This window comes from Artibeus jamaicensis, unplaced genomic scaffold (genome assembly GCF_021234435.1).
Source record: "Artibeus jamaicensis isolate MK-2021 breed Jamaican fruit bat unplaced genomic scaffold, CSHL_Jam_final contig_332, whole genome shotgun sequence".
NCBI lineage: Eukaryota > Metazoa > Chordata > Mammalia > Chiroptera > Phyllostomidae > Artibeus > Artibeus jamaicensis.
In genome coordinates, this window is record NW_026521788.1 from 38,063,157 (window position 1) to 38,086,189 (window position 23,033).

General features: G+C 46.4%; 1 protein-coding gene across 1 annotated transcript in view; it reads right to left on the reverse strand.

Moving 5' to 3' along the window:
- Window positions 1-1,322: 1,322 nt before the first annotated feature.
- MMRN2 (multimerin 2) overlaps window positions 1,323-23,033 on the reverse strand; it is a 34,301-nt gene continuing 12,590 nt past the window's right edge. The window contains exons 2-7 of the mRNA XM_037163364.2: window positions 8,198-8,320; window positions 8,004-8,110; window positions 7,821-7,901; window positions 6,940-7,068; window positions 5,055-6,773; window positions 1,323-2,529 (exon numbers count right to left, since the gene is read on the reverse strand). Coding sequence (XP_037019259.2) covers window positions 2,144-2,529; window positions 5,055-6,773; window positions 6,940-7,068; window positions 7,821-7,901; window positions 8,004-8,110; window positions 8,198-8,320 — 2,545 coding nt within the window. The 3' untranslated portion in view covers window positions 1,323-2,143. The remainder of the gene's footprint in view (window positions 2,530-5,054; window positions 6,774-6,939; window positions 7,069-7,820; window positions 7,902-8,003; window positions 8,111-8,197; window positions 8,321-23,033) is intronic.

Below are 23,033 nucleotides of genomic sequence, written 5' to 3' on the forward strand. Positions count from 1 at the left end.
GAAGCACCCTGTCTAAAAAAACCATTGTTTCTCTAGTTATCCCAGGAACTTTGCTGGAGTGACTCATCTATGCTTCTGGCAGAGCTCACCAGTTAGAACTATGTATAATCTTCCTCTGCAACAGCACTGGACTTATGAGGGTTGTAGTATAGGTGCCCTTGGCAGAGATCAACTCACTCCACTCTGCTTATTAAGTGCAGTACATGGCAAGTGAAAATCTTAAATGATAAGACTGCATTACCCTAATGTTTCCACTTAGTCATCAGTAGAACCTGACCAATAAAAGCCACATGAGCAGAAAGAAGACACATGCGTGGTCTTTGTAGCAGCGAGGGTAACGTGGTACTGCCCTTCCAATCTTTGGTCAGAAGAGGCCCACATGCATCATGCCTTGGGGGCAGGATTGGTCTTGGCAACTAAGAGCAGGGTAGGAGACCCCGGCCAGAGGGAAGGGCAGGTAAGGGAGAGTGGAGCAAGAGCTGTTAGACTACCTACCTCATACTACAGAAAAAGGTGATTTAGCCCAAAGTCAAACCATCAGTGGCAGAGTGGCCTAGCATACTGTTCCTTTTACCGCTGATGTTGCCACTTGAGCACACCAACCTTAGTGGTACATAAATTCTGAGGGACAGTCTGAATTAATGATCCCTAGAAAATGTGAGAAGGGCTGGAACCTAGTTAACCTTGACAACCAGTTCCTGTCCTTTTTCATTATCCAGCCCAATCTGATTTTCTTTTCTTTTTTTTTATATTTTATTTATTTATCTTTAGAGGGGAAGGGAAGGAGAGAGGGAGAGAAACATCAATGTATGGTTGCCTTTCGTGCATCCCCTGCTGGGAACTGGCCTGCAGGGAACTGGTCTGCAACCCAGGCATGTGCCCTGACTGGGAATCAAACCACGATTGTCTGGTTCACAGGCCTGCGCTCAATCCACTGAGCTACACCAGCCAGGGCTGATTTTCTTATGAAAGAGAATATCATAAGGTGTTCAGTATTTGTTGAATAAATATTGAACACCTGCTACAAAAATAAAACCTTTATTGACAGCTAGATGACTGCCCTCTCAAGCCTGTTTGCTCAAGGACCTGTAATTTTCTGAAAATCATATATTGGTATTGCAGGAAAATTGCAACCCTGAGCTGTGCTAATTCACTTACAATGTCAGTACCTACTGTGGAGGCCTCTGTGTTGTACACAGTATTAACTGAAATTTTGAAGTAAAATATGGCCTAGGAGAATGAAAGTCACATTTATCACAAATATTTTAATTCTGCCCCACATTTCTACCTACTCTACAAAATCTTTTGCTCTATAAGTAAACCAGGCAGAGATTTGAAGGACATTGTTTTATTCCAGAGATGATGAAATTAAAGATTTTTACAGTCTTCTTTCACTTCCTCCTTCAGCTCTCTCCCCGGTAGAGACGCTAATAAGAATTAGGGTGGTCAAGACATTGGATGAGGTAAAAAGGTGAAAGTTATATACGTTTTAGTTGTGTCTGGCATGTCTAGGCCTTTATCCTGTATGAGGCAAGGAGAGAAAGAAGTTAAAGTTACAGATAAATTCAAGGAAGGACTGAGACTAAGGAGAAGATGCTAATTGTGCTTCCCTTGGTTAACTCAGCCAGGCCTTTGTGTTCATTTCTGACTGATAGAGACCAGTTTGGTTTTTCTCCTGCTGCCCTGTAGTGGTTGGAGAGTGGTTTCCAGTATTGTCCAAAATGTCACCTCTATTCTAAACAAATTCCTTCTGGGAAAGAATGATTTTCTAGCATAAGATTAGGGAAATAAGGAAGTGGGAGAAAGGTTTAGTGTTGTACAGAAGTTTTCAACCACAGGAGGAGCAAAATACCAAAGAGACTGGAGAATACAGAGAGAGAGGTAAGAGCTCAAGTCCAAGCTCTGCTGCCTCAGAAGGCACCCGAACCAAGCTTCACACTCCCTGGCCCAGAGAGGAGAACCCAGCCCTCCTCACTGCTAAGAAATACCCAAACCAGTGCATCTAGAGGGAGGCTCATTGTCTTCACAGGTTTCCAGGGAATATCTAAACCAACTTGGATAGTTTTCTGACCAACCCTGGTCAGAGCCCCAGGCCACAGAGAGCTGGGCAAGTCCGTAATGTCTGCTCATCTGTGTCCCGTGTTCAGGTCTTGAATACCAGGAAACCCCCAAATGCAGTGCCTGACGGGCTTCTCTTCATTACCGATCCCTGGGTTAACTCAAACCACACTCTGTCATCCTTTTGCAGCTCGGCCATAGCAAAGGTAGTTGCTGTGCTTCCACCGCTGTGCTCCTCAGCGGTACTGACAGGGGTCTGATGGTGACCTCCAAACACCAGTTTCCCAGTGCCTGGCCCTGGGCCAAATTCAATGCTCACTGCAAACAGATAGACCCCACGCTCAGGGGCTTGGAAATAGCCATCTTCAGGGAAGTAGCTGCTGCCAATGTTGATGTAAGTAGTGTTGAACTTCACTGTCTGCAGAGTGGCCATCCCTTCTGAAAAGCTGGCATAGAAGGCCACAGCAATCCCTGGAACACAGGAGGAAAGAGCTCAGTGACTCACCCCCCTGGATGGGAAATTAAACAGACCTGCCTTCCTCACCTTATTAACATTATAAATAGGCCTCTATTGCTAGATAACCTAGATGTTCCCAATAGCGATTTACCTTGGAGAGTGGGAGCTAACTGGCCAGTTCTTTGTATTTCACTAGTTGAGAGAGAGAGAGAACACGTCTGTTGTCTCTACTGGTGCAGATTCAGAAAACGCACCTTCTGGTTTGATCCTTTTCCTTCCACCACCTTGGAGACATAAGTAGCTCTGACTGAGAGAACTTTGAATCTTGAGTGCTTAAAGGGTCCAAGGCTTGTCGATGGCAGGCTGGGACAGGAATTTAGGTTTCTGACTCCTGTATTACTGCCACCTGCTAGGGATCTTGAGATACCCAAGGGAAGAAGAGAAAATATACCTATCTATCCTCAAGGTAAATGTACTAACACTGGTGAGATAACTAAGGAACAACTACCAGATGTTTGGCACAGGACCTTGTAGAGAGAAGGAATGGGTAGGTGGCACCAGGGGAGAAAAGTCTATTCAATCTGGTCATCTGAATGTTTTCAAAATGTTGCACAGAGTACTGGCTGCTTCATATGACACTAACAGATGATCAAACTGGGAACTATCCTTGGAGCTCCTGATTTCTAGTGCTCTTCCCACTTGGAGAAGCACGTTAGCCCTCCTTAAGGGGTTAAGACAGAGGATACAGGTATGGGGCCAGAGAAAGCCCTTTATGTACATGGTGAAGGTACAGTGCTGAAAGCCAGTTGAGCTGCTTGCCCAGGATGCTTCTGGCCAGGGCCAGGAGATGGGACGGGAGGGTGAGTCCCACTGTGCTTCCCGCCATGACATTGGCCTTAGTACTGATGATATCTTGCTCCTTGGGTATTCCCTCAACACACTTGTGCCCTTCTCTCTCCCTCCCTGCCTCTCTGCCTCCCTCCCTCTCCCCATTTCTCAGGGGTTGAAATCAAGGCCTAAAGGAAAAAACAAATTTGCATAGCTGTTAGTTACTTAGGATATAGAACTAGAGCCTCAGCTCATTGACTTCTGGTCCAGCAGTAGCCCTGTGAATGACAAAACTTTGCTCTTCTATAGTTCTGGAATATTCCTGAGGAAGTTTAGAATAGCTTTCCCCTTTGTGAAAGATTGTGGCACATCAAAGACCCACTACTGGCCCTGCAGTTCTCCCAGCACCCAGGAGGTGGGGCACTTGCCCAGCCTAAGGTCGGCCGAGCGCTCCCTCTGCCGGTGATTTGCCCCTCTGCTTGCGGTCCAGCCAGCCTGCCTGTGGAGCTTCCAAGGGAGCTTCCACCCAGCCAGGGGGCCAGCGTGCCCTCAGAAGGAAGAAGGGTTGTGCTTCCTGATTTCCTAACAGGCAAATTGAGAGTGGGCTTCCCTGCAGGGTACAAATTCAAGTCCTGTGGCCTTCCTGCAAGATAAATAAGGGGTTTTTTTTTGTTTTTTGTTTTTTTTTTAATTAATTTACTTATTTTTTAAATTATTTTTCAACTACAGTATTCTTTCTTTTACTCTAATAAGGGGTTTTTAATTCTAAGGAAAAAAAATTTAAGTATTCCTAAACCAAGGCAATTGAGGCCTTGTACCACTTACAAGTGGAACAGAAATGTAGTATAGAAATGTTAGTGTAGGTGGACATAGATAGCCTCAGCCCTGAAAATGCTGGGAAAACAGGAAAACATTGGCTGGTTTCTACTGAATGTGAAGCCCTGTGCCAGGTAGTTGGTAAATGTAACTGTCTTCATAATAATTCTTTGATACAGGTATGATACTCCCATTAAACAGGAAGAAATTGAGACAGTTGGTTTTAGATCCTGTGCTCTGTCCACTGCCCCCAGGGAGACCCAGGTCTCTGAGGCCATAATGGAGGGTCAGTGGGAGCTGGCTTGGTGTGGGACCTTCAGCAAGGCCTCAGACAGACCTTGCAGGGGACCTAGCACAGGGCAGAAAGATGGGCCAACTGTTGGCAGAATGAGCTCCTTCCATGGTCCAAGGCCTTCTTTTGTGGGGTGTTCCCCATGCAAGTGACACTAGCCCCACTCACACCCTGGTTAAAGACACTTGGTGGGGTGGTGAAGTGGGGTGGGTGAAGAGCTAAATTTGAGGTGTGGCCTGGAAGAAGAGGAGGCACTCCCTTCCCTGCTCTATAGTCAGAGTGGCTGGCAGCCAGACCTGTATATATGAGCCTTAAATGTTTACACGGAGGGGCTCTCTGCCTTCTCACCAAAGGCTGGTTCTTATAACTTCTACCTTATACTCCACTGGGCTTAAAATGCACCTGCACCCCCACCCCCATTCACTACCACCCCCTCCCAACCTGCATAGAAGATGGGTTAAGAACAAGAAGGCCCTGAGTAGTCATGACTACCAACCCGTTCTGTCACTCCCACCCCTTCTGAGTCAAGAAGAGCTGCTTGCAGACAGCCTATTCAGCCTGTTCTCCAAGACTAGCCAAGTCTCCCTGTGCCCAGGAGCTCACCTGCCTTATGGAGGTCTGCTCCCAGGGCATCCACCAAATGTTCTACTTTCTTATTCCTCTTCTGTGAAGCTTCCAGACCTTTTTGCTGCTTCTTCCCTTTCCTGCCCAGTATGGCCTGCAATTTCCCCAGGTCTAGGCTGACATTGGCTGCCACAAGCCCTTGGAAGTTCCCAAAGAGGCTGTGGAAAAGCTGCTGATGGTGCTCCATGCCTCGCTGGGTGGTGGAGAGCGCTCTGTGGAGGCTCTCCAGGGACCTGTGGACGGAGGCGGCCCAGGAGGCCTCGCAGCACTGCCCCAGGCGCTGGAGTTCTGGTGCCAGCCCCGTGGGGTTGGTCGCACTGGCCTCCTCTGGCGCTGCCTCGTGGCTGGGCTTCAGGAGCTCTGGACCCTGCCTGCCACCCACTGCCATCTGTTCCAGGGCCGACACCCTGGCAGCCAGCGCAGCCCAACCAAGCGCCTGCTCACGCAGCCCGCTGGCCGCATCGTGCAGGCCAGCGCGGATCTCCTCATAACGCAGGGGCAGAGGGCCGGGCGCCTCCTCAGACATTGTCATCTCTTCACCGAAGAGCGCGGTCAGCACGGCCTCATGCCTGAGCGCATCCTCCATCAGGGCCGCAAAAGAGCTGTGCAGCTGGCGGACCTCAAGCCAGAGCTCGCCCTCAGCAGCCTTCAGCGTGCCCACCTCGCTGCTCAGCGCCTGAAGCTGGGTCCGGAGCCGCGCTCGCTCGGCAGGAGCCCGCTCCTCCTCTGCCTGGAGTTTAGCCACTGCCTGTGAAATGGTGGCCACCGTGTGGCTTAGGGCCTGCAGGGAGGAGTTGTCCTGCGGGAGCTTCTGGTCTAGGCTCACCTGGGTGTCCTGCAGGGTGTACATAGTGTTCCTGTGGCCATCCTGGACAGTGTCCAGGCCAGAAGAGAGCTTCTGGCAGTTGCACTTGTTGATGTACTTGGTAAGGTCAGCGTGGCCACCCTGCAGGTGCTGGAGGGTGAGATTGAGCTCCAGTAGCTGTCGGTCTGTCTCCACCTTGTTCTCCTCCATGATAAGCGACTTCTCTATCAGCATCACCCGCAGCTCACGCAGGGCCTGGTAGTTCACCTGCAGCTTCTCCATCTGCTGTTCCACCTTGCTGATCTGATCGAAGGTCTCATCAGATTCGGAATACAGCTCCCTGATCTCTTCCACGTGCCGGGCGAGGGTTGCCTTCATGTCCGCCAGGATGCTTTGTAACTCCTCTTCCCTGTGGCTGGTGGCCAAGTGCAGTGCTGAGAGGTTCCTCTGTAGCTGGCCCAATCTGGCCTGCAGGCTCTCTGGCTCCGGCCTTGCCCCAGCCCCTGTTGCTGCTGCCACCAAGCTGCCATTGGACCACAGGTGCTCCTGGGCCTTAAGGAGCCTCTTCAACTTGGTGTCCACATTGGCCTGAACCTCAGAAAGGGAGTGATACAGGGAAAAGTTCTGGGCATTCAGGCGGTCCTCCATGGCTTGCTGCAGCTGGCCTACTCTCTGGGCATTCTCCTGGACCTTGGTCTCAAATTTGGCACCAAGCTCCTGGAAGTCAGCCCTGGGCACAGTGCTGTCTTGGACCATCTTGATGGCCTGTTGGTTGGCCTCCACATCAAGAGATAGGTTTCTTATGGCCTCAAAGAGGCTGTGCAGGCTTTGGTTAAAGCTACTCCAAATGGGGCCAAAATTCAGCACTTGCTCCAAGGATCTGCCAGTAAACTCTGCAACAAATGCACATTTTAACACAAGTCCTGCTGGAGCAGATAACCACCCAGGTTGGGGCTATAGAGGGGGAGAGCCTCAGGTTTGGGCCTTCCTGCTTCCCCTCCCACTCATGCCGTTGGATGTAATCATGTTCTTCCTCAGCCCCTACAGTCTGCCACTTACCAAGATCTGCCTGATGTGCCTTGGTCATTTCAGCTGTGAGATTGCTTATATGATGAATGTCATTCTGGAGATCTCTCAGCAGGTGTTCCTGCGGCACCACGATGTTGCCGGTCTCTGCAGCCAGGTGGTCTGAAGACACGTGAAGGGTAAGTACGAAGGGTCATCGCCCCTCACCAGGGCAAATAATAGGGCACAGAGAAGATTTTGGGATTGAGAGCAGAGGTGTGTGCTGATGTCCTTTGAGCAGCAGCTTAGAGAAGCCTTTAGCCCCAGAAGGGCAAATAGATGGTAAGTGAGCCCTCACCTTGCCGCCCACACCCGCAGCAGACATGATTAATTGCACATTTTCACTTTCAGCCACATGTATATGGCCCTTTATTCTAGACAGCCCTTGTCAATAGATAGGCGTTCAACACATGGTGAAACTCATTCACCATCCAACCTTGGTCCAGCCTTGAAAGGCCCAATAAAAGTGTTTTTTTGGTGGTTCTCCTATGCTATCTCAAGACTAGGAACAGCATGACTTCTTGTTCCTGGTTGAGGTACCAGGTGTTGGTAGGTTTATTCTAGGCCATGGGAACTTGTACTGTTCAGGGGATAAAGGAGGTGCCAGGTGAAGCTGTCCTTCCTAAAAAATGGGGTCAAGGAAAAGAGTGTATGTTCTTTGCCAGCAGGCAGGGCACTGAGGGCTCTGTGAACCTGGTGTCCCCGTTGTGGGGTAGGGTGATGCAGGGCCACAGAGGGGTTTCTACTGATTTGGGGGGGGGGGGCAAAAATGTTCCTGAAATGGCACTCCCTTATCAGAGGAGAGAGTGCCTGGACACATGGATTTTTTTTTCTGCCTGCCTGCCCCTCCTGCACCTTCCAGGATAGCAGCATACCAGGTTCAAAGCCAACTGGTCCATCCCATTGCTCCTGGAGGCCATCACCTGGATCTGCAGGCTCAGGAATTGCAGCAGGATCTGCAGAGAGGAGGCATCAGATTCTGACCCCAAGAGATTAAAGGAGCTGCATGACCTCTGGAGTCAGAGGTTGAGGTAGTAGGGGATCACAGGGAGCCCTACCATGGTGCTGGCAGTCAGAGCCAGCAAAGCCTGGGCAGCACTTCCAGGCCACAGAGGCCAGCACCTTCTGCTTGACCTGGTACACCGGCTTGTGGGCCACACGGTACCTGGAGGAAAAGAACCAGCTCAGCAACTCCAGGGTGAGCCAGTGCAGGAACTGTACCAGTGGCCTACCCCAGCCTGCCCCCACTCACATGACTTTCTGGCAGTCCAAAGCTCCCTGTGGACATGGCTGCTGTGAGTGAATGAGGAATTTCTCCGTTTTGCAAGCAGCTATGAAGGTGACCAGCCTGGACTTCTGGTAGGGGCACCAGTTGCTAGAAAAATCAAACCAGAGGAGAGGGTGCTGAATCACGCCCAGGCACCCAACAACCCTTCCTGGAGGTCAATAGGAAGTACCAGTGCAGAGTACCCTACCCCACCTCTCTGCTCTACCCAATGCCAGGGATTCTAAAATCCTTTAGCCTGAGAAGGGAGTGCTTGGCATTACTCATCCCTCAGCTCCAGAGCAAGAGTTCCACAAACCCTGCAAGGGCACCTGTTTCACCACCTTGCAGGGATCTTCCCTGGGACCAGCACAGAGAGGCTGAAAACCCCCCCAAAGTCATACAGCACAATTACCCAAAGCACCAGGAAGAACTGTTTTCCTGGTGCCAGGGAGACAGCATGGTGCCACTGGGCCTGAAGAGTCCTGGATTTGAACTTCACACATTCTGACTGTGAGACTTTGAACAAGGCATTTAGGGAGTTTCCATTCTCCATCTATCTTATGGAGACTGAAATACCCTTCTCTAAGTGAGCAGATGAGTATCCAGTACGTGGCTCCTGACAAGTGCTCAATGAACACTGCAGCACTGCCTGGGAGCCTCCCCTATTACCACTTACATCTTTCCTCACCAGAGACTTGGCCACAGAAAGGGCATTTGCTCCCCAGTCATCCCCCATTATGGCCATTATGAAATAGACTTGCAAACAGTTATAGAGGAAGGCAGCTGAGCCAAGTACTCCCTCTTCTGGGAAAGGCTACCCACACTGAAGTCGTACAGGATGGGGTTGGGGTGTGCTCAGCATCCTGAATAGCAGAAGGTAGCCTCCTTCTGTGCCTTTCAGGTCCAAGAGTGGGGAGATGACCACTGCTGATAGAGCCCAAGTTAACTGACCTGGTGACAAACTTGATGAGCTCAATAGAGGTCCTTCCTCCATAGTCAGCTCCCAGAGGAGAGCACTCCAAAGTTACAGGTGACAACCTCCATGGCTCCATTCAGCTCAGCACCTCTTGGGTACTGGGTGCCGGGCTCAAGCTCAGGAGCATTCAGTGCTGATGGAAGTACAGACCTTCCCTTCAAGGTCCCAAGAGAGAACACGTAATCTCAGATCATGTGACAGGTGCTATAACATGGGGAGGCTTTCAGGAGGTGATAATTGGGCTGTATCTTTCACAGAGAAGTGAGGTGAAGCACCAGGAACTGTGACAGAAATAGGTGGCTCCACAGAGATATAGAGGGTTGGGGTGGGAAAGGGACCACTTAGGAGAGGGTGCCGAGGTAACAGCTAGACTGTGGGGGCCTGGAGTGCCAGCTAAGGTGCAGAGCTATGTCTGGAAGGCATGAGAAATCATGGAGGAGTTTAAGCAGAAACGACATGAAAGAGCTACCCTTGCTCCTTCATGGGTGCAGAAGGAACAGAGGAGGCAGGATGTAAGTAGTTTGTAAGGATTCTAAGTCAGAGATGGTGTCAGCTTACACTGGATGGTGGTGGTAAATACAGAGAGAAATGGCCACATTTGTAAGATATTAGGAAGCAATGTTTAGGGACCTTGGAGATGGAGTGGCTATTAGGGCTGGGCCTTATTCTCTGGAGCTGATGTCTGTCCTGAGGTCATTCAGCATTATCACACAGGGATGCTGCCAGGGAGGGAGGTGAAGGATTAAGGTGGATTGAGTGTCCATGTCTATTTTCGGTGCAGAGACACCTCCCCACTCTCCCCCCATCCCCCGAAGCCTACTTTCTCACTCAGCTGCAGAAGCCTGGCAGCCAGCCTTTACTCTCCTTATGCAGCAAGGAAATGACCCTGCTCAAGAGTAAAGACCCATCCAGAGCAACCTGTAAAAAAACATCAAGATGGAGGCGTAGGTGGAAACACTGTGCCTCCTCGCACAACCAAGTTTAAAGACAACAAAGTTTTAGTAACAAAAAAGGCAACTAAAACACAGAAAAGTGAACCGTACAAAAGTCCTACAACAACAAACCATTCAGCCAGACCGGTAAGGGGCAGAGCCAGTGGCTGGCAGAGCGGGGTCACACAGGAACAGGTGGCCAGGCTGACCCAGGCACACAGGCGGTGGTTGGCGGATCCCAGGTGTGAGGTGGCAACAGGCGGACCCAGTGAGGATGCAAGGCGGCTGGCTGACCATGGTCACACATTCACACTCAAATAAACCAACCAAAGGAGCTAGCAGTGAGACAGACTGTGCAGGCTAGGACCCCAGCGATGGGAATTAAAGCCTAAAAGCATCAACTGGAAAATTTTGGGGGGGTTGAGGTGCCAAGAGAAGCTCCCAGGCTCACAGAGAGTTTGTTGGAGAGACCCACAGGGTCCTGGAGAATGCACAGGTCCACACACCCGGGAGCCAGCACCAGGGGGACCCTGTTTGCTTGTGGGTAGCAGCAGAAGGGACCGAAATCCAAGAGAGAGCAGAAAAAAACACCATTGCCCCTCTCTGACCCCGCCCCCACATACAGTGTCACAACTCTACAACTGGGTTGCCCCACCCTGGTGAACACTTAAGGCTCCACCCCTAATACGTAACAGGTGTGAACAGACCAAAACATTGTGGCTCAAGAAGAACAGCTCAAAGCCCCAGAGCCAATACTTCAAAGTAACTAAGAGATAGCCAACCTGTCAGATGCACAGTTCAAAACAATGGTGATCAGGATCCTCACAGAACTGGTTGATTTTAGTCGCAACTTAGATGAAAAAAATGAAGGCTAAACTAATTGAAATAAAGGGAAATACACCAGAAACCAATAGTAATGGAAAGAAACTGGGACTCAAATCAATGGAGTGGACCAGAAGAAAGAAAGAAACATTCAACCAGAACAGAATGAAGAAACAAGAATTTAAAAAAATGAGGAGAGGCTTAGGAACCTCCAGGACATCTTTAAACGTTCCAACATCAGAATTATAGGGGTACCAGAAGGGGAAGAGGAACAGTCACGAGTGGAAAACTTATCTGAACAAATAATAAAGGAGAACTTCCCCAATCTGGCAAAGGAAATAGACTTCCAGGAAATCCAGGAAGCTCAGAGAGCCCCAAAGAAGTTGGACCCAAGAAGGAACACACCAAGGCACATCATAATTACATTAGCCAAAATTAAAATAAAGGAGAGAATCCTAGAAGCAGCAAGAGCTAAGGGGACAGTCACCTACAGAGGAGTCCCCATCAGACTGTCAGCGGATTTCTCAAAAGAGACCTTACAGGCAAGAAGGGGCTGGAAAGAGGTATTCCAAGTCATGAAAGGCAAGGACCTACATCCAAGATCGCTCTATCCAGCAAAGCTTTCATTTAGAATGGAAGGGCAGATAAAGTGCTTCTCAGATAAGATCAAATTCAAGGAGTTCATCATCACCAAGCCCTTATTATATGAAATGTTAAAGGGACTTATCTAGGAAGAAGAAGGTAAAAAATATGAACAGTGAAAGGACAGCAAACTCACAGTTATTAACAACCACACCTAAAACAAAAGCAAACTAAGAGGACAGCTAGGTCAGGAGCAGCAACATAGAAATGAAGATCTCAAGGAGGGTTAGCAACGGGAGTGGGAGGAGGAGAGAGGGGGAGGAAGGTACAGAGAATAAGTAGCATAGATGGTAGGCAGAAAATAGGGGGAGGGCAAGAATAGTGTGGGAAATATAGAATCTAAAGAACTTGTGACATATGGACATAAACTAAAGGGGGGAATGGTGGGGGAGGGGTGTGCAGGGTGGAGGGGAATGAAGGGGGGAATAGAACTGTAATGGCATAATCAATAAAATATATTAAAAAGGAAAAAAAACAGATCAGAAAGCCCCATCTGTACACCCAGCTTCCAATCAGATGCCCAGTCTCTGTACTTCTAAGTGGGCAGACATCAAAGGCTGACCCTTGAGAATAATCTCTTTTACAAAAGAGGGAGGTCAAAATGAGCAAAAGAAAAAGAATCAACTTGGAGCCCTGGCTGGTGTGACTCAGTGGATTGGGTGCTGGCCTGCAAATCAAGGGGTTGCTGGTTCAATTCCCAGTTGGGGCACATGCCTGGGTTGCGAGCATGCAGGAGGCAGCCACACATCAATGTTTTTCTCCCTCTCTTTCTCCCTCCCATTCCCTCTCTCTAAAAATAAATAAATCTTTTTTAAAAAATCAACTTGGAGAAATTCAAGACTCTGCAAAGAGAAGACAATTACCCAATATTTGCATTAATATTGCTAGATTGATAATACTGCTTACTGAATCCAATAAACAAGAAAGGGAAGCTATTAAAATTGGGGAAAACAAAAAAAACCTTAGGATTTAAAAAGATAACAGTAGAAATGCAAAAGAAATGTAACAAAAATGTTAGAGAGTAAGTTTAAACAAATTTCCCTAAAAGAAGAGCAAAGAGAGAGATAGAAAGTAAAAGAAAAAGATTTTTTAAAAACTCTGAAGTACCAACATTGGAAATCCAACATCCAAACAATAGGAGTTCCAGGAAGAGAGAACAAAGAGAGCAGAAGGAGGAAATCATCTATTAAAAATATATACAGGTATACCTGTATAGGGACTTAGGGCAAGATGGCAGTGTATTATCCAAGGAGGACATACAGAATATCCAGAGACACATGAAGAGATGCTCGATATTGTTAGCTATCAGAGAGATGCAAATCAAAACCACAATGAGATACCACTTTACACCAGTCAGGATGGCTATCATAAACAAAGCAACAAACAACAAATGTTGGAGAGGTTGTGGGAAAAAGGGGTCCTTAGTTCACTGTTGGTGGGATTGCAGACTGGTACAACCATTATGGAAAATAGTATGGAATTTTCTCAGAAAAATAAAAATCGACCTGTCTTTTGACCCAGCAATTCCACTGCTAGGATTATATCCCAAGAATCCTAAAACATCAATTTCAAAGAACCTATGCACTGCAATGTTCATAGCAGCACAATTTACAATAGCCAAGAGTTGGAAGCAACCTAGGTGCCCATCAGTAAATGAATGGATCCAAAAATTGTGGTACATATACACAATGGAATTCTATGCAGCAGAGAGAAAGAAGGAGCTACTACCCTTTGCAACAACATGGATGGAACTGGAAAGCATTATGCTGAGTGAAATAGGCCAGGTGTTGAAAGACAAGTACCATATGATCTCACCTTTAACAGGAAGCTAAACAACAAAACAAACAAGCAAGCAGAATAAAAACAAAGACACTGAAACAGAGAACAAGGGGACAGTGACTAGAGGGGAGAGGGAAGGGAAATTAAGGAGAAAAGGGGGGGGATTTGGAGGAACAAATATAAAGAACACAGGGATGAGAACTAAGGAGGGTGGAAATGGGAGGGAGGTGGGGAGCATGGGGTGAGGGGGGGGGGCTGGGATGGGAGAAATAGACAAAAAACTGTACTTGAAAAATAACTAAATAAAAAATTTTTTTAAAAAGATGGCAATGTAGGTAAACATGGCTCACATCCTTGTACAACCACATCAAAATTACAACTAAACTACAGAACAATCATTATCCAAATCTTCCAGAAATCAAGCTGAATGGAAGTCCTACAACTACAAAATTGAAGAAGAACCACATTGAGACTAGTAGAAGGGGCAGAGACACAGAATAGGCTGGCCCCACACTCATGTGGTGGTAAAAATCAGGAGGGATATCTCAGGAGCAAAGGGTCCTAGCCCAACACCAGGCCATCCAGCTCAGGGTTTCAGTGTCAGCAAGAAAAGTCCCTATGACTTCTGGCCGTAAATACCAGAGGAGATTGAGGCTGTAGAAGACAGAAACTACTGGAGCCACAGGCAGTTCCTCTTAAAGGGTCCATGCATGAATTTACTCAGACTTACTCTCTGATCTCCAGCACCAAGGCAGCAGCTTAAAAGCCAACAGAGACATACAGGGAGGAAATGAAGTGTTTGGCATCAAGGCAAGAGCTGGGGGATGGCTTTCTCTGCCAGACATAAATGATGGCAGAGGCCATTATTCTTTACTGAGCCCTCCCCTGACAGAGCCAGCAGGCAGCGCCATATCTGGAACTCTGTCAAATTGGCTCACACTGGTTATTCCCTGATGCTTCACCCCACCCAATTACAAGAGGAGGGTGTACAAAGCCCACACACGGCATGCACCTTGCATACCCAGCTTGAGTGATAGGGGAGGCTGTGCCACTGGATCCTATAGGACACCTACTCCATTAGGCTACTCTACGAAGCCAGGGAATCATAGCAACTCTACCTAGCACATAGAAACAGGCAGAGAGAGGCTGCCAAAATGTGGAGACAAAGAAACATGGCCCAAAACAAAGAACAAAACTCCATAAAAAGAACCAAACAAAATGGAGACAAACAATCTACTATATGCATAGTTCAAAACACTGGTTATAAAGATGGTCAGTGAACTTAGGAAAAGAGCAGATGAACTCAGAGACAACTTAAACAGCATAAATAGGACATTTATGGACACCATAAAACAGAACCAGTCAGAAATGAAGGATACACTAACTGAAAGAAAGAATAATTTATAGGGAATCAATAGTAGGGTGAATGGAGGCAAGACTATAGGGAAACAAAACAACAAAAAGAAAACACCCAATCAGAACAGCAAGAAGAAAAAAGAATACCAAAAAAATGGTAACAGTGTAAGGGGCCTCTGGGACAACTTCAAGCATACCAACATTCACATCATAAGGATGGTGGAAGGAGAGGAGAAAGAATAAGAAATTGAAAATCTATTTGAAAAAATAGTGACAGAAAACTTCCCTAACTTGGTGAAGGAGATAGACATATGAATCCAGGAAACATAGAATCCCAAACAAGATGAACCCAAATAAGTCCATGCCAAGACACATCATAATCAAAATGCTAAAGGTTAAAGACAAAGAATGTTAAAAGTGGCAAGAGAAAAGTTAGTTACCTACAAGGGAGTTCCTATAAGACTGTCAGCTGATTTCTCAACAGAAACTTTGCAGACTAGAAGGGACTGGCAAGAAAAATTGAAAATGATGAAAAGCAAGGACCTAAACCAAGATTACTCTACCCAGTAAAGCTATCATTTAGAATTGAAGGACAGACAGATAAAGAGCTTCTCAGACAAGAAAAAGAAGTTCATCACCACCAAACTGAAGTGTTAAAGGGTCTTCTTTAATAAGAAGCAGATCAAAAATATGAACAATAAAATAGCAATAAGTACATATTTATCAACAATTTAATATAAAAAAACAAAATAAACAAACAAGAAGATGAGAAACTGAATTATAGATACAGAGAACATTTTGATAGTTGCCAGATGGGAGGAGTATGGGGGGATGGTGAAAGGGGTGAGGAGACTAAGAAGTACAAATTTGTTGCTACAGAATAGTCATGGGGATGTAAAGTGCAGCACAGGAAATATAGTAGCCAAAGAAGATATATGCATGAACCATGGACATGAATAATGGTGTAGGAATTGCCTTAGGGAGTATAGAGGGTCTGTGTGGAGGGGGCTAAAGGAGGAAAAATTGGGACAACCGTAATAGCATAAACAATAAAATATAATTTAAATAACATAAAATGAATAAATAAAAGTGAAATATATATATTATTTTATATGTATATATTCTGAAATAGATATACATATATTTGGGAGGGTTTCAGATTCAAAGAGCTACCAACAATAAAAATACAATAAAAAATATAAACTCACATCAAAGCACATCATGACACTTTAGTACTCTGGGTATGAAAATGAGCTTACACTTTCCAGAGAGAAAAACCAAGACACATAGTAATACTGGAAACTGGAACAGTGGAGAATTGCCTTTAAAATACTGACGGAAAATTATTTCTAATTTAGGATTTAATACCTTTCCTGACTGTCAATCAAGGTAAGGAGACCACAATAAAGACATTTTCAACATGCCAGATCCAAATATTTTCCTACCCAGCACCCCTTATCATTGGAGGTACTAGAGCAGTGGTTCTCAATCTTGCTACATCAAAGTCACCAGGAGGCATACTAAAAATAAGAGCCTCTGGGCCCCACCCAAGGCCAGTTAAATGAGATTCTCTGGGGTTAAGTGCTGGGCATCAGTATTTTAAAGCTGTTTAGGTCATTCTAAGGCACTGCCCAAGACTAAGTATCACTGTTCCAGAAGTGTGCCACCAAAACAAGAAAGGAAAAATCCAAGATGGCAGCAGAGTCAGTAGAGGTTACATTCATCTCTTCCAGGATCAAACCAGAATTAAAAATAAATTATAGACCAACCTGAATAACCAACTGAAGAGTAGCTAAATACAGCTTTTATACCCAAGGACTGATAACGGAAGTTACACTGAGACTGGTAGGAAGGGCAAGATGTGAAAAAGTCTAGCCCTTCACCCACATGTGGCAATAGAGAATCTGGAGGGATATCTCAGCAGCAAAGTTTCCCCCTGAGGAATAAGACATGTCAACTCCAGACCAGGCTCTTCAGCCTAAAGCACCAGAGCCAGGAAGAGGGGCCAGGATAACAGCGGTGATTCCATCTGCCAGGGAGAGACTGGAGTCTGCTAGAAACTCATATGCCCTCTTAAAGAGCTAGCACACAAAATCTCATTTGTGGCCACTTACTCTAGGTTCTGGCAGAGGAAATGTGGCTCAGAGTGAACTGGAGTTATACAGGGGAGACTAGGTTGTGTGGCTTTGGTGAGAGTGCTGAAAGGACAGCTGCCAAGATACCTGTACAGAGTCCCTCTCCCACAGACTTCATCTTTCTTGGGTTGAGTACTCCCCTACACATGGCATTAGCCTGGGGAATGCACTAGCCCCCACTCTCCTCATTCCCTGTAGCCCTTCCCTGCCAAGCTTGCAACCTACAGGGAGTTACCTGGCTGCAACCAACCTGGCTTCATTGTACAGACTTTTCTAGAGGGATCCTGAGAGGGTCCAGGCAGACTCAGAGGGTATCAAAGACACACAGAGAGAGACTGACTTGTGTGACTATCATGCAAGGGCCATTTTTCTCTCACATTCTGACTGGGGCCATTGTTTCTGTGCATAGGCCTCCCTCCACATGGCCAAATCTTGGTCTGTTTCAGCCTGATGAACTCTGCTTGCCTCACCCTGAGGACTCCCTGAATCCTCACCCCACAACAAAGGTCTGCAAACCCCAGGTGGGTGATGGCTGGTCTTGGTATACACTGGGACTTTTACTGAGTGGCCTAAGACCAAGCATTGGCACTGAATTTGAATCTGTATCATCCTGGTGAACACCACTCACTCCTACCTGGTGACTCACTGAAAACCTACCTCACACAAATGGTTGTACCACTAGAGGCTCTTTCAGTGACTGAGCCTAACAGGCTGCCAGCGGGTGGAGGTGTGTCCCTGGGTGCCTTGAGCCTTTCGTTGACTTGCTTCTGGGCTTGGTGGTGGTAGAAGCTACCCTTGGTATGCAGCTTGGCCACTCCCATGCACACCTAGGCCCAGCAAAGGCAGCCACAAACTGTATCATGTTGTAGCTGCAAACAGGTATCCCAGGAATGGTTACAGGTAACATCTGACATTGACCTGTACTGGAGTCCATCCCAATGGCCACAGAACCAATACACCCAATGGCAGGCTTCAGACCACATCAGAGCACTAGCCATGTAGCTCCACAAGTGCCACACCCAAAGGGAGACCTCAGCAGGCACCATATCCTGCTGGAGCAAATTCCAGTCCATGGTTAAGCCCCACATAGTAGCGTATTCATCATAGGGGTTCATACTCATAGTCTGCCAGCCTGAGGATCAAGTCCACCCATGGATGGCTAACAGTAATCAAGACTTAACTATAAAAGGAGAGTTTATGTAACTTGCACAAGAAATATTCTTGGAGTACCCAGCTCAGGTGATCAGGGAGAATGTACCACTGAGCCCCACAAGACACCTACTACATAAGACCAAGATGCCAAAACTGGAAAGCAAAATAGATTTACCTAATACACAGAAACAAGTACATAGAGGCAGCAAAAATGGTGAGACAAAGAAACATGTCAAAAATGCAAGAATAAATCCTTTCAAAAGAACTAAATGAAATGGAAGTAAGCGATCTACTAGATACACAGTTTCAAAAGAATGGTTGTAAGGAAGAATGATCAAAAAACTTAGGGGAAGAATAGATGAATTTGGTGAGAACTTCGACAAAGAGTAAGCATTAAAAAAGGACATAGAAACCATTAAAAAGAACCAGTAAGAAATTATAAACACAATATTTGAAATGAAGAATACACTAAAAGGAATCAACAGCACATTAGCTAAAGCTGAGGACTGAATCAGTGATTTAGAAGACAAGGTAACAGACTTCCGCCAAGATGGAGGCATAGGTGGATGTGCCATGCCTTCTCACACAACCAAGTTTAGAGACAACTAACTATTAGCAACAGAAAACACAGCCAGAACACGGAAAATTGAACTTTTCTGAAGTCCGTTAACAACCAATTCTTCAGCCTGACCGGTAAGGGGCGAAACCAGCGGCTGGTAGAGCGAGATTGCACAGGAGGTCTCGGTCAGCCGGACTCAGGCGCGGAATCCAGACGCGCGGAATCCAGGCGCAGGGTTGGACCTGAGCGACCGAGCGAGCAAGCGACCAGGCGAGCGACCGCAGGGGAGACAGAGGGGGAGCGGTGCTGCGTGTTGACTGTGGTCGCGCATTTGTGCACAGGTGGACAGGCGAGGGAGTGGGTGGTTGGACAGGGGCCCGGCGGGTCCCCGCTGCAAGCGGCAGTGGAGGGCGCCACCATTTCCCTGCTCTGACCCCACCTCCACATACAGCGTCATAACCCAGCGACTCTCAGTGGCCCGGCCCAGGTGAACCACCTAAGACCCTAATCCTCACCCAGCTGTGAGAAACAGCAGAGGGGGTCGCCATTTCCCCGCTCTGACCACGGCCCCACATACAGCGTCACAACCCAGCGAACTGGGAGTCCAAGGCACCGCTTCTCACACTTAAAGGGCCAGAACAGACCAAAAATGTTGCAAGATCTCAAAGCCCCAGAGCCCATAGATCTAAGCAATGAAGAAATAGCAAAACTCTCAGACGCACAGTTTAAAACACTGGTCATCAGGATCCTCACAGAACTGGTTGATTATACCGACAAATTAGACAAATATATGAAGGCGAAACTAACTGAAATGAATGGAATTGCACAGGACACCAATAGCGATGAAAAGAAAACTGGGTCTCAAATCAATGGAGTGGACCAGAAGAAAGCAAATAATGGCCAAACAGAAAAGAGTGAAGAAGCAAGAATTCAAAGAAATGAGGAAGAGTCTTAGGAACCTCCAGGACATCTTTAAATGCTCCAACATCTGAATTATAGGGGTACCAGAAGGGGGAAAGGCACAGCCACCAGTGGAAAACTTATTTGAACAAATAATAAAGGAGAATTTCCCCAATCTGGCAAAGGAAATAGACTTCCAGGAAATCCAGGAAGCTCAGAGAGTACCAAAGAAGTTGGACCCAAGAAGGAACACACCAAGGCACATCATCATTACATTGGCCAAGATTAAAATGAAGGAGAGAATCCTAGAAGCAGCAAGAACTAAGGGGACAGTCACCTACAGAGGAGTCCCCATCAGACTGTCAGCGGATTTCTCAAAAGAGACCTTACAGGCAAGAAGGGGCTGGAAAGAGGTATTCCAAGTCATGAAATCCAAAGACCTACAACCAAGATTGCTCTACCCAGCAAAGCTTTCATTTAGAATGGAAGGACAGATAAGGTGCTTCTCAGATAAGATCAAATTCAAGGAGTTCATCATCACCAAGCCCTTATTATATGAAATGTTAAAGGGACTTATCTAAGAAAAAGAAGTTAAAGAAACATGAACAGTGAAAGGACAACAAACTCACAGTTATTAACAACCACACCTAAAACGAAAGCAAACTAAAAGGACAGCTAGATCAGGAACAGAACCACAGAAATGGATAACACAAGGAGGGTTAGCAACAGGGGAGTGGGAGGAGGAGAAGGGGTGAGAAGGTACAGAAAATAAGTAGCATAGACAGTAGATAGAAAATAGATGGGGGGAGGCAAGAATAGCATGGGAAATATAGAATCTAAAGGAATTGAGACACATGGTCATAAACTAAAGGGGGGGTAATGGTGGGGATGGGGGGTAGGGTGAAGGGGAATGAAGGGGGGGGAATAGAACAACTGTAACAGCATAATCAATAAAAAATTGAAGAAAAAAAAGACAAGGTAACAGAAAACACCCAATCAGACAGAGCAGAAAAAAAAAAAAGAATTTTTAAAAATAAAGTTAGGACTTCTAGCCAAGATGGAGGCATAAGTAGACATACTGTACCTCCTCGAACAACCAAAATAAGGATAACAATTCAGAAACAAAGTAACAACCAAAACTGAAAGAAAATTGAACTATATGGAAGTCCGACAACCAAGGAGTTAAAATAGACACATTCATTGAGACCAGTAGGCAGGGCAGAGTCCGGCAGACAAGTGGAGAGGGGTTGCAGCACAGGAAGTGGTGACACTGGGCACTCAAGGCACCCTGGGCATGCAAAGCAGCACCGGGCAGACCCTGGGCACCCAGGCAGCAGCTGGCAGACCCGGGCTTGGGGTGGCAATGAGCAGGCCCAGTGAGGCAGCAATTGAGAAGCACGAGGTATCATGCGCAAGGTGGCTGGCTGACCAGGCAGCGGACCCACATTCACACACAGATAACTGGGGAGTGAGACAGATCATACAACCCAGGGTCCTAGTGCCAGAAATAAAGCCTCAAAACATCAATTGAAAACACTTGTGGGGGTTGAGGTGCAGGGAGAAATTTCCACCCTCATAGGAAAGTTCGTTGGAGAAATCCACACAGGAATTAGCACCAGAAAGGCCCAGTTTGCTTGGGGAAAGTGGCAGAAGAAACTGAGGTGCAACAGAGAGTGGAGCAAAGCACTTTTTTTTTTCTTTTTCGGACCCCGCCCCTATATACAGATTCACAACACAGCAACTTGGGTTGCCCCACCCTGGTGAATACCTAAGGCTCTGCCCCTCATATGTAACAGGTGTAAACAGAACAAAACATTATGGCTCAAGCAGAAAAACAGCTCAAAACCCCAGAGCCAATACTTCTAAGTGACCAAGAGATAGCCAACCTGTCAGATGCACAGTTCGAAACACTGGCCATCAGGATGCTCACAGAACTGGTTGATTTTAGTCACAAATTAGATGAACAAATGAAGGCTAAACTAAGTGAAATGAAGAGAAACGCACAGGAAACCAATAATGATGGGAAGGAAACTGGGACTCAAATCAATGGAGTGAACTAGAAGGAAGAAAAAAGTGGCCGAACAGGAAAATATGAAGAAACAAGAATTCAAAAAAATGAGAGGCTTAGGAACCTCCAGGACATCTTTAAACGTTCCAACATCTGAATTATAGGGGTACCAGAAGGGGAAGAGGAAGAGCAACAAGTGGAGAACTTATTTGAACAAATAATAAAGGAGAATTTCCCCAATCTGGCAAAGGAAATAGACTTCCAGGAAATCCAGGAAGCTCAGAGAGTACCAAAGAAGTTGGATCCAAGAAGGAACACACCAAGGCACATCATCATTACATTAGCCAATATTAAAATGAAGGAGAGAATCCTAGAAGCAGCAAGAGATAAGGGGACAGTCACCTACAAAGGAGTCCCCATCAGACTGTCAGCGGATTTCTCAAAAGAGACCTTATAGGCAAGAAGGGGCTGGAAAGAGGTATTCCAAGTCATGAAATGCAAAGACCTACAACCAAGATTGCTCTATCCAGCAAAACTTTCATTTAGAATGGAAGGACAGATAAAGTGCTTCTCAGATAAGATCAAATTCAAGGAGTTCATCATCACCAAGCCCTTATTATATGAAATGTTAAAGGGACTTATCTAAGAAAAAGAAGTTAAAGAAACATGAACAGTGAAAGGACAGCAAACTCACAGTTATTAACAACCACACCTAAAATGAAAGCAAACTAAAAGGACAGCTAGATCAGGAACAGAACCACAGAAATGGATAACACATGGAGGGTTAGCAACAGGGGAGTGGGAGGAGGAGAGGGGGGAAAAGGTACAGAGAATAAGTAGCATAGATGACAGGCAGAAAACAGACAGGGGGAGGGCAAGAACAGTGTGGGAAATGTAAAAGCTAAAGAACTTAAGACACATGGACATGAACTAAAGGGGGGGAATGTGGGAGGGAGAGGGTATGCAGGGTGGAGGGGAATGAAGGGGGGAAATGGGACAACTGTAATAACATAACCAATAAAATATATTTAAAAAAATAAAATAAAGTTAGTTTAACAGACCTCTGGGACATCAAGAGTAACAACATTTGCATCATAGGGGTACCAGAAGAAGAGAGAGAGAGAGAAAGGGATTGAGATCTATTTGAATAAATAGTACATGAAAAGTTCCCTAACCTGGTGAAGGAAAAAGACACATAACTCCATGAAGTTCAGAGAGCCTCAAACAAAATAAACCCAAAGAGACTCACACCAAGAAACATCATCATTAAATATCAAAGGTTAAGCACAAAGAAAGAATCTTAAAAGCAGCAAAAGAAGAGCAGTTAGTTATACACAAGGGAGCTCCCATAAGACTGTCAGGAATTTCTCAACAGAAACTTTGCAAGCTGGAAGGAGTTGTTATGAAATATCCAAAGTGATAGAAAGCAAGGACCTATAACTAAAAATGGTTCTATCCACTGACTGGTGTGGCTCAGCTGGTTGGGTATTGCCCCACAAGGCAAAGGGTCACCAGTTTAACTCCTGGTCAGGTCACATGCCTGGGTTGGGAGCCTGGCCC